At 42.7% G+C, this 14,224-nt stretch overlaps 1 protein-coding gene across 1 annotated transcript in view; it reads right to left on the reverse strand.

Moving 5' to 3' along the window:
- Nucleotides 1-14,224, reverse strand: part of dlgap4a (discs, large (Drosophila) homolog-associated protein 4a) — a 57,768-nt gene that overhangs the window by 14,504 nt on the left and 29,040 nt on the right. The window contains exons 2-4 of the mRNA XM_068305277.1: nucleotides 3,486-4,749; nucleotides 1,999-2,234; nucleotides 1,556-1,633 (exon numbers count right to left, since the gene is read on the reverse strand). Coding sequence (XP_068161378.1) covers nucleotides 1,556-1,633; nucleotides 1,999-2,234; nucleotides 3,486-4,682 — 1,511 coding nt within the window. The 5' untranslated portion in view covers nucleotides 4,683-4,749. The remainder of the gene's footprint in view (nucleotides 1-1,555; nucleotides 1,634-1,998; nucleotides 2,235-3,485; nucleotides 4,750-14,224) is intronic.

Raw genomic sequence — 14,224 nt, forward strand, 5'->3', positions numbered from 1 at the left:
TACGTGGTCGACTCTAAAATGAACGCAATGATTTATGGGTAAAGGTTTCTTTGGCAAAAACAGGTGACCTGGAGTTTAATTTTTCTGTGTTCACAACTCAATGAAAATCAAACTGTCATGTTCGGTTTCCATAAGATATCATAAACTATATGTGTCAAACTCAAGGCCCGGGGGCCACATGTGGCCCTCAACATCATTTAATGTGGCCCACAAGAGAATTAAAGGTCAGAGTGTCTAAAAATTAATAGGTCAAAAGTGTTTTGACCAAAACAACATTTCCCACAATGCACTATTTCAGTCCATTTGAACTCTTACTAAACGTTGTGAACAAAGTTAATGTCCTAACTTGTGTCTGATGTTATTTTTCTTTATTGATTGATGATCCTTGATTGATGGAGTTCTGTGGGTTTTATAACCTGACAAATTAAAAGGATTTATGTTAGAACAGAGAAACAAACAAACATGTTTTTTCTGTCTAACTGTAATGTTTGGAACTAGAATCAGTCAGAAATTCAGTTATTTAACATTAAGGAGTAGTTACATTTAGTTACATTACACTGAGTTACATTTAGTTACATTTATTAGTCACATTAAGGAGTAGTTACATTTAGTTACATTACACTGAGTTACATTTAGTTACATTTATTAGTTACATTAAGGAGTAGTTACATTTAGTTAATTACACTGAGTTACATTTAGTTACATTTATTAGTTACATTAAGGAGTAGTTACATTTAGTTAATTACACTGAGTTACATTTAGTTACATTTATTAGTTACATTAAGGAGTAGTTACATTTAGTTACATTACACTGAGTTACATTTAGTTACATTTATTAGTTACATTAAGGAGTAGTTACATTTAGTTACATTACACTGAGTTACATTTAGTTACATTTATTAGTTACATTAAGGAGTAGTTACATTTAGTTACATTACACTGAGTTACATTTAGTTACATTTATTAGTTACATTAAGGAGTAGTTACATTTAGTTACATTACACTGAGTTACATTTAGTTACATTTATTAGTTACATCAAGGAGTAGTTACATTTAGTTACATTACACTGAGTTACATTTAGTTACATTTATTAGTTACATCTGGCCCTTTGATACTGATGTGGCCCCCAGTGAAATGAGTTTGACCCCCCCCCCCCCCCCGTTCTAAACTAACAAACTTAATCCTTTTTAAATTTGCAGCAAAGTGGATATTGATAAAATTAAGGTTTTATGGATTTTTAAATTTGTTTCACCCATTTTTGAGAAAGAATTCTTTCACATATTCATAAATCAACCCTCGGACTAAGACATTTTTGAGGTGCTGATGTTCAGACTTGTCCTGTTAGTGGCTTTGTATCATGTGAAGCTGTGGTGGAAGCATTTCCAGGGCTTCAGGAAACGGGTTAGCGTGAAGCAAAAACACACCAGTGAGGTAAAAACGGGGGAAAGGGGAGCAGAGTGGAAGCGTTCTGGGAGGGTGGGGTCAAACCAGGTGGAGGGGGGTGGTCGTAGGGTGGGTTGAGGGCCAAACTGCCTGCCTGGGAATGACACTGACCTCAGATGCTGCATAGAGCACGCACTCTGCAGTGGCGACCACAAATAGTCCTCCCGCATGAGGGCGTAGCAGCGCGGCCTGTCGTGTGGGCGATGGGGTGAAAACATGTCAGAATGTCATCTCCTGCTGCCTCTGATAATAATAAAGATGCTCCACTGCATGCTGCTTCATGTGCTTCTCATCTGTCTGCACCTAGACCTCCATGAGCAGAAGGTTTCAGCTTGTTTTGGCACATCCAGAGTCATTTATGGTAAAGTGCTGCCCCCTAGTGGACAGCTTTGGAACACGAGAAAGAGTCTTCCCACAGATTTCACTCTAAAATCAAAGCCTTTCTAGTTAATAATATTAAGTTAAAAAAACACAAGTTTGGTTAAACAACGTTCCTCCTAATCCACGTATTCATGGGACTAGGATTAGCTGGTTTGCTGAGCTGTGGGACTCACTTGCGTGGAGGTGGGGGCGGCTGCTGTTCGCTCAGGGAGTGCTGGGTGGCCTTCAGGTAGCTATGGCGACGGGCTGCAGACTTCGGGGAGGGTTTGGGGCTTCCCTCGGACTCCTCGCTGTCCTCTAAGTCCCCCATGGCTTTGACGTAGCTGCCGCTGCGCATCCTCCGACACGGGATCTCAGCTCCTCTGGCCCGGCCCCGACCCAGCGTCCCCGTCCAGTCCCCCAGCGGGACCTGCACCGGGAAACCAGTCGGGTTGAGAAGCTCAGCACATGAATAATGAGCACATGAATCATGATTCAGTCAGCAACTGTCTGTGTTTAATGGTTTGTGTCGTTCACTTATTGTTGGAAGAATGATGCTGAACACATACATTTGAAGAAAATATGATGAAGAATGAATGATTTATGGTTAAAAAAAAAAACAAATAATGAGGAAGATTAATATAGATTAACAGAAATACCAGTTAACTGATATAATCTAGTGACACTCTGAAACCTTTGGGAAATCATGAAAGAATCCATGCAAACGTTAAAGGAATGATGATTAATCAATCGCCAACAGCTGACTCTGGCCGTAAGTGGATGCGCTTAAAGTATTTTCATATTTAGAGTAGTAATGGTATTTAAATTACCTCAAGTGTCGATTATCAATTGAAATTTACACTATTTTCTGCACTTTAAGGCACACTGGACTACAAGGCGCACCTTCAATGAACGGCCCATCCTAAATCCGTTCTCATATATAAGACACACTGGATTATAAGGCGCACTGTCGGTTTTTGAGAAAACACTGTAATAAAAAAATGTACTACCTGTGTTGTACTACCTGTGTTGTACTACCTGTGTTGTACTACCTGTGTTGTACTGCCTGTTTTTGTGCTGCTTGTTTACCATGGATCAGAGAGAACTACAATTTAAACTGTGCTGTATATCGTGCGTATACGGTACACTTGACCATAAAGCTGACTTTGAAATAATGAACAATTCAACTTACAAACAACCTTTCTGAACAATTATGTTCATATGTTGAGGACTTCCTGTATACTGTATATAAATATATAGAATAGAATAAATCTCCATTGTTATATGAAATTTGCTGAAGCTCAAATCTGAAAAAATACTTTTTTCCCCATCAAACTTCCTCAATGTGAGAAAATCATAAATATACTGAAAACAAATGTTCCACTGGCATCAATTCCTTCAAGATTAAGAAACCAATAGCAGCCTGTGAAGGGAAAACGGCACCGAGACAGACCTACATTTGATGCATTTGATGGAGACAGACCTACATTTGATGCATTTGATGGAGACAGACCTACATTTGATGCATTTGATGGAGACAGACCTACATTTGATGCATTTGATGGATACAGACCTACATTTGATGCATTTGATGGAGACAGACCTACATTTGATGCATTTGATGGAGACAGACCTACATCTGATGCATTTGATGGAGACACGCCTCCACTGGACCCCCTACCTGCAGGAACTGCTGCGTCAGGTCCTGGTGGCACGATTTGGACTTCAGGAGCGTCCTGTTGACGGTGGCCGAGCCCTTCTGCAGCACCTGCCTGGCCTGACTCAAGGTGAGCGTGGACCACGCCCCCCTCTTCACCAGCGTGTCGTCCTTGCCCCCCCTGCCCCTGCCCTCCTCTTCTTTGGAGCCCACCTGTACCGACGGACACGCCAGGAACTTGAGGTCGCCGCTGCTTTTTGAGGTCTTGAGGGTGTGTGCGGAGATGGTGTGGTAGCCCTGGGGGATGTGTCGGGCCTGGCTGTCGGACACCGCCCTCCCCAGCGTCATCATGCTCAGGGGGTTCCTGTAGCCCACGGCGATGGTGCCGGACTTGATGGCGTCCGTGTCCAGAGCGTCGTCTGAGCTCCAGAGGCTGAGGGCGGCGGGCCTGGCCTTCTGCTTCTGCCCCTCAGGTTTAGCCCTGTCTTTACTCTTGCTCCTACGGGTGGGTCGATCCTCCATAGTTCCCGCCCCCCCTCCAGCCGAGCGCCCATTCAAGTTGCTTTTGAAGGCCGAGTTCTCCAGCGACTGCGACTTGGCGAACAGCTTCTGGACAGAGTGCATGAGGTGTCGTATCCGCCCGGGGCTCTCGCTGCGCTGCTTGGACATGCGCCCCCGGTGGAACTGAAGCGTGCTGAAGCCGTCGCGCTGCAGGGGGAGGTGTCGCTCCAGCTGGTCCAGCAGGTTGGAGGGCAACCGGTTCATCTTGGCCGCCGCCGCCGAGGAGATGGTCGCCGAGCCGCTGGTGATCATGTGAGCGCCGGTGAGGCCCAGACCCAGGCCCATTCCCATGGACAAGGAGTTGGTGAGAGTACCCGCTCTGCTGCCGTGTCCCACCCCCCCCGCGGTGGCGGCGGCGGCCATGCAGGCCTGGGAACAGTCCACCTGCTCCGTCTGGGAGGTGAAGTGAAGACGAGGAAACGTGCTGCTGTTGGACATCTCGCTGAAGGGCAGCAGGCAGTCGGGGGTCAAGCTGGTGGGGCTGGTGGGGGTGCACTGGTGGAGGTGGGGGTCCAGAGTGCCATAGTGGTTTATGGTCGGGCTCAGGAGGAAGGAGCTGTGAGGGTCAGAGTTCAAAGGGCAGAGGGCCTTCTGGGGGCATCTGGCTGGTTCGCACGAGTCGGACAGGTGGCGACTGCGGTTGGCTCCGAACCCTTTCATGGTTGAGATCTTGTCCTCAGAACATGTCTCCGGTTAGCGGGGGGCCTACGGCGCCGAAGGCCTCATCCTGCAACGCAGAAACACGCTGGGGTTAGGAACTGAACACGGAAGCGAGGTAGATGAAGAACGATGGCTCTGGTTGGTGCTTTTTTATCTCTGCACTGCTTTGTAATAATGTAGTGAAATCAAAATATCACATTTTAATTTCATATGATAGCCACATCTATCTCTAGTATGAAACACACACATCAGAATGCATGTATTTACTCAGTTATGTCAGAAACAGGGAATAAAAACGACACTGTGTGGAGCAAAACTGTCCTCCAGTTGAGATCCAGCCCACTAGGGGGCGCACTAGTAGCAAATACACAGGGGATGCTGAGAGAACCAGGAAACAGCCACAGAAACAGTGTATTTACATCAAAATTAAAATTACAAATCAATACTTTAGGTTTGATAAATCACACTGAATATTAGCAGCCCCCCCCCATATATCAGAAATACAATTAAATGAAGGGGTTTCATCCCTTAGAGCAACAACACACTTGGATTTTCTTTAGTTTACGGCCTCCTTCAGGACGCAGCAGCGGCACAGATAAAATCCGATGTTATTGAAAGCTAAAAACCCGGTTTATTCACGTTACTGTGAACGTTCTCCACAACAGGATCGCCAGAGGCTCTTAAACACAGCGTGATGTACGACCCAGAGGGACGTGTATAGGAGAGCAGCGCGGCGCCTCATGCATGTAAATGAGCTTCATATTTAAGGAGCCGTATTTGTTCCAAAGCGGGAAATGAACCCTCATTTCCACAAATCACATTTGGTTCTTCGCCGTCCTCTCAAATCGACTTACTGTGGGATGAAGCGGGAACAATAAGTGTCTGCTAACGCTCAGGGAGAGCTGACGACGTCTGGGGCAAACGCAAAAAAAAAGAAAACGTGTCTCTGATGTGAGTGTCATTTTCTCCCCCTCCTTCCTGGGATGGAGCTAAATCTAATTTGGCTCCACTTGTTTCGCTCCTGACCCGTCTCTGATCTCGTGGGCGTGTAAAACCCGTGGTTCTCACCGGCGCCTCAGACGAAGACCTCCAGCATCAGGACGGGGGTTTCTGTCACTGTCATGTGGGTTACTGAGGATCCGGCTCCCCCCCACCCCCTACAAACCACCACCTGAACAGGTGACTCTGAATGACTCACGGCTCTGTGGAAGCGTTCTAGTGATCTGTCCAGGGTGTGACCTCTGACCTCCACCCTGGATAGATGTGTCAGACCATCCAAGGAGAGAGAAGATGTCCCGTCTTCCTTCATCACAGGACTCACAATCTGATTTTGACTCTAATCACGTGACGTGTGGGGTTTGCCTCCTAATAAGGTGTGAACAGCTGATCCACCCGGGCCTTAAAACGCATTTTGGTGTCTCTACCGTTAACATCCCTCAAAAGGAAAAGTCCTTCTTCTCTACAGAGTCAGAGCAGGCCGGGAGCGGTGCAGCAAAACTGGCTGATGCACAAATAATTAGTGATTCCAGATCAATGCCTCCAGAGGATGTCCTTCCTATGTCATTAAAAAGTTTTTTTAATTTATTTAATAAGCACATAGTTGGATTCCTTTGCTCAGTTTTAATTAAATATTGAACCGTACAGAGATAGACTTTCTACAGTATCTTTTAATTCTGGGCTTTCTTTAAATAATAAACAACTATAAGCTGTAACTGTATGGAAGGCAAACGTTTCAAACGTCAAAAAAAATCCTGACTCCGCCTGCTTCCCCAGCTCGTACAAATTTAAACATTTATATTTTCAACCATCACTGTTCCAGAAAGCTCCATCAAAATTCATCCAGTAGTTTCTGTGCAACTGATTTTTAAGAAAAAAGCTCGGTTCAAAACGGTACAAGTAGGAACGCACACAGCGGCACGCTGACCTGTCCAGCTGTCTGAGTGTGTCGCAGGATGTTACCGTCTCTGACCGCCATATTTCCTCTACATGCATGTTGACTATAGTGGTTTTAATCCTAGAAACGTCAATCCTTCATTCAATGATCATTGTGGTTTAATTCAACCTGCTCGGCCTCAAACCCGTCACCTTTCACTCATAAAGTAGAACAAAATTATATCAGTTAGATCACAATCTCTACGGATAGTTAGATCAACATGTGACCAGTAGCAGTATTCATCTGTAATTCTGATCAAAATGAACCCTCATCATCCGTTAATCACACGCCACACAAGAGCTTTGCTATTCTGACACAAACGTCTCCAAACTGCGGTTTTAATGTGTGTGGTCGTTTAAAGCGTTTAGAATCAGCCAGCTGGAATAGAAGAGGAATAAATCCCATTAATAAAAAAAACATTCAAGACATTTCCAAGTGTTCCAGTTATGTAATGCAGTTTCCAGAACTTTGCCTGACAAAACACCCCAGTGGGATAAAACGCTCTTTAAGCTCTCCTTTAGGTTTTCTGCTGTTGGAGTGAGTTGTTTCTGATAATTACTGCACTCCAACAGAAGCGATGAAACGCTGGGGACAAGCTCGACACGCCGCCTGTCGCCGAGCGAGGGTGTAAAACTCAGCCTGTATTTTTAAAGCCTTCCTGCTGCGGTCGTCTGCTGCTCTCCATTTACTGCATTAAAGAGCTTCACTCAGAGGCAGATTTATGGAGATCAGTCAGTGAGATGACCAACAGACACGTATTTATCAATGAAGCAATGACACGATGTATTTATCAATACAATTATCAATATTTAAATTTATCAATACTTTTTTATGTATTTTATTTATTTATAATATATATATTTATTTATTTATTTAAATAATAATAATAATAATAATAATAAAATATTTGTTTATTTAATTTACTTTTTAAAATAATTAATTAATTAGTTTGTTTGTTTATTTAACCCTAATCTCTGCATGCGTAAAACTTCTTCACCTCAGGACCTTTTTCTTTAATGAAGGGGATTTCATACTACGGTGCATAATTTAATTAGAAGGAGTACACAAAAGTTCTGCAGTACAACTTCCCAGCGTAGAATTGTATAGATAAATATGTATTATCAATGAATCAGTGTCACGTATTTATCAATGAAAAGAGAAGTTAACTTTAAAAGGAGGGAATTGTATTGATCAATACTAAATATTTAAAGTTAACTTTAAAAGGACGGAACGAATAACTGATTCAAAACAGATTGTCTGATTAATAACTAAAAACTGATTAATAACTGACTTATAACTGATTAATAACTGATTAATAACTGAGTTATAACTGTTTAATAACTGATTAATAACTGACTTATAACTGATTAATAACTGATTAATAACTGAGTTATAACTGTTTAATAACTGACTTATAACTGATTAATAACTGATTAATAACTGACTAATAACCGATTCAAAATAGATTGTAGATTATGGATGGATGAAAATACAGTAAAAATTCATTAAGGCTTTTAAAAGTAGATCTTCTGAATTCTGACTTTGTACGTACAACTTTATTAAAATGAACTTTAAGATAAAACAACGACTGAAATACCAAATGGAACAAAATTAATGTATTTCTTGATGAGGATGTATTTCCCATCTATCATGGTTGGTCCTTCAGAATCAGATTTTTTTTTTATGCTAGAAAATAATTTCAGATTAATCCAGTAGTGAAGCTGAGCTGCTCCTCCTCCAAAGACACCAGAAGAAGTTCCATGTTTCTCCAGCATGAACACTTTGCATGAGACGACACCACCCGTTATCCACTCTGTCTGGTGAGAAGCTACGAATAGCTTGTTTCAGTCACGACGTTATGTCATCGGGGCTTCCTGTGGATGAAGCAAGTGTTGTTCTTTACTGGTGAGAGTGTTATTCTGTTCCGCCTGGGAGGAGAACGACGCAGAAAGCCCGTTTCTGTGACACCACAGAACTTCAGGAGGAAAACCTGAGACTTCACCATGTGCTGTAATTTAACATTTTATCTTCAATAATGCCTTTGGGTGCTGCTGCTTCAAAATATGCATTGATATAGTGTGAAAATGATTTGCTGCTGGAGATCTCTCCATTAAAATGAGGACTTCAGAGTTGGACGGTTTGGTGAAGCATCTCAGGTTGGTGGACATCACGTCTCCATCGCTGGAGTTTGATATTTCTCCCAGGATTCCTTCGCTGTTAATTGCTCCAGAGGTTTTTTTTTTACAGGCAGCTGAATTATCCACAGAGGTCTCCTTCCTCCAGAACGGACCCGCTAATTAAAACTGAATGAAGCAGCTTCATGTTCAGGGATTCACATTCAGCTGTTTTCAGCCGCTTAACAGTCTGAGATGTTTTAGTTATCAGGTAACTAAACAGACGCGTCAAAACGTGGGTTTGAATCATTACTGTAATGTAATAATGAGGAAACAGGCAGCTAGAGGCGACCAATCAGACACACAGTCAGGGACACATCTGATTGGTTGATGGAGCAACCGATGTGGTAACGAACAGGCTAAATGTAACTAATAAATGTAACTAAATGTAACGTAACATCAATATAACTTATCCTTCATGATAAATAACTCTGAATTTAACTATATATATATACTATATAAATATATATATGTATATACTGTATATATATATAAATATACACTATATATATACATTATATATACACTATATATATAGTATATATATAATATATATATACAGTATATACATACACACACACTATATATATATATAGTGTGTGTGTGTGTGTGTGTGTGTGTGTGTATATATATATATATATATATATATATATATATATATATATATATATATATATATATATATATATATATATATATATATATATATGAGGGAGGCCGAGGACTAGTGAGCATCAGGGCCACTGTCCACGATGAGACATCAAAAATCCAAGAGTACATCAGGAAGATGGCCCCAACAGATGAACTGCTCAGTGAATGTCTTAGACAGCAGAAACCTGAGGAGGAGGAAGAGGAGGAGGAGGAGGAGACAACATGGAGGGACAAGCCCCTACACGGCATGTACCACCGTCAGATAGAGGAAGTGGCTGATATCAAGAAGACCTACCAATGGCTGAATAAAGCTGGACTGACAGACAGCACAGAGGCACTGATCATGGCAGCACAAGAACAGGCCCTAAGTACAAGGGCAATAGAGGCCAATATCTACCACAGTAGATCTGACCCAAGGTGCAGGCTATGTAAAGAAGCCCCAGAGTCAGTCCAGCATGTGGTAGCAGGGTGTAAGATGCTCGCCAGCTCAGCATACATGGAAAGGCACAACCAAGTAGCTGTGATAGTGTACAGGAACATCTGTACCCGGTATGGACTAGAAGTACCCAAATCCCAATGGGACATACCACCGAAGGTGGTTGAGAACGGCAAGGCTAAGATCCTGTGGGACTTCAGCTTCCAGACCGACAAACAGCTACTGGCTAACAAACCAGACATAGTGGTGATGGACAAAGAGCAGAAGAGAGCAGTGGTGATAGATGTGGAGATTCCAGCTGACGCCAACATCAGGAAGAAGGAACACGAAAAGATTGAGAAGTATCAAGGGTTGAAAGAACAGCTGGAACAGATGTGGAAGGTCAAGGTTAATGTGGTCCCCGTGGTAGTAGGAGCACTTGGGGCAGTGACCCCCAAACTGGAAGAGTGGCTCCAGCAGATTCCTGGAACAACATCTGAAGCCTCAGTCCAGAAGAGCGCAGTCCTAGGAACAGCTAAGATACTGACAGAACCCTCAGACTCCCAGGCCTCTGGTAGAGGACCCTAGCTTGAGGATGACACACAGATACCACCCCACAAGGGTGGGAGGGACATTTTTTTATTATTATTTATATATATATATATATATATATATATATATATATATATATATATATATATATATATATATATATATATATATATGCATGCTCTCAAAGCGTGTCGTTTGCTGAAACATTCGGAGCTGAGAACATTTGGTGTTCCCATCAGCCATCGCTCACCGCTGCACGCCATGATGTGTAATTACAGAGACGTCACATATTTCCCATGGGCCTTTGCTGCCCTCACTGCACCGCTGCTTCCTGCTGGTGTTTAAAGGGTCACATCTCCAGCACCGCTGGACCACAACGGCTCACTGATCTGGAGACAGAATGAAGTTCATCCTGCTGCAGATATAGAGGGTAAATTTATCGGTTTAGAACGATGCTTCATCCAATATTAGTTCATGAGCGATGCAGTCAACAGCTGGAGGTCTCTGCATCACTCCACAAGAACCAGACGGTCAAGAGGACAAGAACCCTCAGCTCGTATCTCCAGGTTCTAGCGTACATAAAGTCGCATTTTTGTTCACTTCAGTATTAAATAAAAATAAAACAACACCCGAGATGATGAAGTCGGCCCACTAACACACCCTAACATGGGTGGACACGGAGTGTGTATGATTCTCTCCTGTCTGACTGACACTGATACCAAACATCCCATCAGTGTGTGTGAACACAGAGGCCTGGTGAGTGGACACGCTGTCACCAGCGCCGTGGGACCGTGTGCTTGAGTCACGATACTCCATGACAAACGCTCGGCTCGCTTGGTGCTCCCAGCATCGTTTCATCACCAGCAGCTCCATCATCAGGATCGCCCCCCCCCCTGAACAAAACCAACTACACCAGATCCCAAATACACACATCAGTGTTTTGGGGGAAGCTACACACACATAACAGTTTTCATCATCGTTGCCAAACTGTGGAATCATTTGTGTGTCTTCTATTCTTTTTTTTTTTACCCTTCTGGTTGTCATTTTAATTTCTGGCTCTATTTGACGTTAATATTGGAATAAATAAAAGTCTTATTTCCTTGAAGAGTCAGACGAACCTGAAGTGTCCAGACTCACATTCAGGTGATGATTGTGTGGGTTTGTCGCCCCACGTGACCCACAGGTGACATTACACACACTAATGTGGTCCACGCTCAGTGTTTTCCAGTCGCTAACAAGCGTTTGTCCAAACAGAAGTCACATTTTCTAACACAGCAGCGGTCTTGTGTGTCCGTACCGATAAACTATACCTCCCAGCAACATCGTGGATGGTTTCCTATTATGTTCAGATGTTAACACACAACATCCCATAATAGCAACAACAATATTCCAAACCTTGGATGCAGTATAAAAACCACGATATCAGTTCAAAAACAATAAATCACAGCTGATAAACAAACAATTGAATATATATATATTTTAAATTCTTTTCTTTTTTTAAATTTTATATACTCACACTCGAGTGTTAGTAATTCACTCGTGTATATACAAGTGTGTACAGGCCTTGAACACACACACACACACACACACACACACACACACACACACACACACACACACACACACACACACACACACACACACACACACACACACACACACACACACACACACACACACACACAGGGAATCGAACGGCCGATCTTGGATCACTGGACGACCCGCTCTACCACTGAGTCACTGCCCCCCCATTGACTCACAGCTGATCATTACCGGGGGGGGGGATCCTGCATACCAATCGGCTCTACCCCAGGTGCATCGCCTTGGATGATGACAGAGATTCAAGAGATCAGAGACAGTCATTCTGTGTTTTTTTACGTAAGCCCCCCCCCCCCCACACACACACACACTTTCTTTCCGGCTTTTTGCTGTAGTTGTTTTTTTTTGTTCAGAACGCTCTTGTGAGTTTTCATGGATATTTTGTCCACTGTAATCTTTTTCTGATCGATCACATAGTGAACAGTATTTTTACTGGACCTCCTGTAATAAACTGTAAAGGAAGAAAACGGCTTTGCTCTTCACTAGAATGCTTTTGAATGTGAACATTACATGTGGACATAAAGATATTTTGTGTACATTTTGCAGGCAAATACCAGCAAAATTGAAATGTAATGTTAACAATGTAGTAGTATTTTGAAACCTGCTGTACTTTGATTGACTGCATGTACTTTATGAAGTGAAAACAAGTATTATTGTTTGACACAGTGATTTCATTTTGAGTTGAATATCTAGTGTTTTGGTGAAGTGTGTGCAGAAAAAGAAGTGTTCTATTTTAACATGAAGAGTTAGTGTTTATTTAACAAGATGTGTTTTTGAAAAGAAAATTAACCCTTTGGTCAGTTGTGCTTTCAAGGTGTGAGTATGTGTTAAGAGTTTAGAAAATGTGACTGCTGATTGGACAAACGCTTGTTAGCGACTGGAAACAACTGTAATCAAAGCGATTGATCGGTGCAGTTTTATTCGATCCAGATGTGACCTTCATGAGAGAGTTAATGTAACCCCGTAACTGTTGTTTGAAGGGAACACTGTAGATCACATGAGTCAAACTCAAGGCCTGGGGGCCAAATGTGGCCCTCCACATCATTTAATGTGGCCCCCGAGAGCATTAAAGGTCAGAGTGTCTAAAATAAATAGGTCAAAAGTGTGTTTTGAACAAAAACTACATTTCCCACAATGCAGTAGTTCAGCCCATTTTAACTCTGAATAAACATAGTGAACAAAGTTAACGTCCTAACTTGTGTCTGATGTTATTTTTCTTTATTGATTGATAGTTTGATCCTTGATTGATGGAGTTCTGTGGGTTTAATAACCTGACAAATGAAAAGGATTTATGTTAGAACAGAGAAACAAACAAACATGTTTTTTCTGTCTAACTGTAATGTTTGGAACTAGAATCAGTCAGAAATTCAGTTATTTAACATTAAGGAGTAGTTACATTTAGTTACATTACACTGAGTTACATTTAGTTACATTTATTAGTTACATTAAGGAGTAGTTACATTTAGTTACATTACACTGAGTTACATTTAGTTACATTTATTAGTTACATTAAGGAGTAGTTACATTTAGTTACATTTATTAGTTACATTAAGGAGTAGTTACATTTAGTTACATTCATTAGTTACATCTGGCCCTTTGCTGATGTGGCCCTCGGTGAGACTGAGTTTGACCCCCCCTGCTGTAGGGAAACAGGGAGTTGATATTCCTGCATATGTAATGGCACCACGTCTTGAAGCGCTGCTGACTGGTGCTGCACACACTGGGGTCACTGGACAGGACGTACTGGGGTCACTGGACAGGACGTACTGGGGTCACTGGACAGGACGTACTGGGGTCACTGGACAGGACGTACTGGGGTCACTGGACAGGACGTACTGGGGTCACTGGACAGGACGTACTGGGGTCACTGGACAGGACGTACAGACGCCACAGACTGTAATAACAGTCAGAGAAACGTCTCCTTCCAGGCAGCGAGAGGCGATGAGGTCAAACTGTGGAGCATTAGTCAATTACTGCTTCCCTCAATAAGGACACAGAGTGGAGGTGACTGATGGACATGGAGGAGGTGCGTTTCTCCCACCCCCCCCGTGCTGGAAGGACACTCATTCACCAGATTGATAGGGCGCTTCATCGGCCGCCACCGCCCTGCCTTCCGTCCTCCATCTCCTCCCTCTCTCCTACACCCATTCCTCTCTTTATCTCCTCCCCTTTCAGTCTCCATCTCACTCCACTTATCACACACACACACACACACACA

Source organism: Antennarius striatus, chromosome 2 (assembly GCF_040054535.1).
Source record: "Antennarius striatus isolate MH-2024 chromosome 2, ASM4005453v1, whole genome shotgun sequence".
In the NCBI taxonomy this organism is placed as follows: Eukaryota; Metazoa; Chordata; class Actinopteri; order Lophiiformes; family Antennariidae; genus Antennarius; species Antennarius striatus.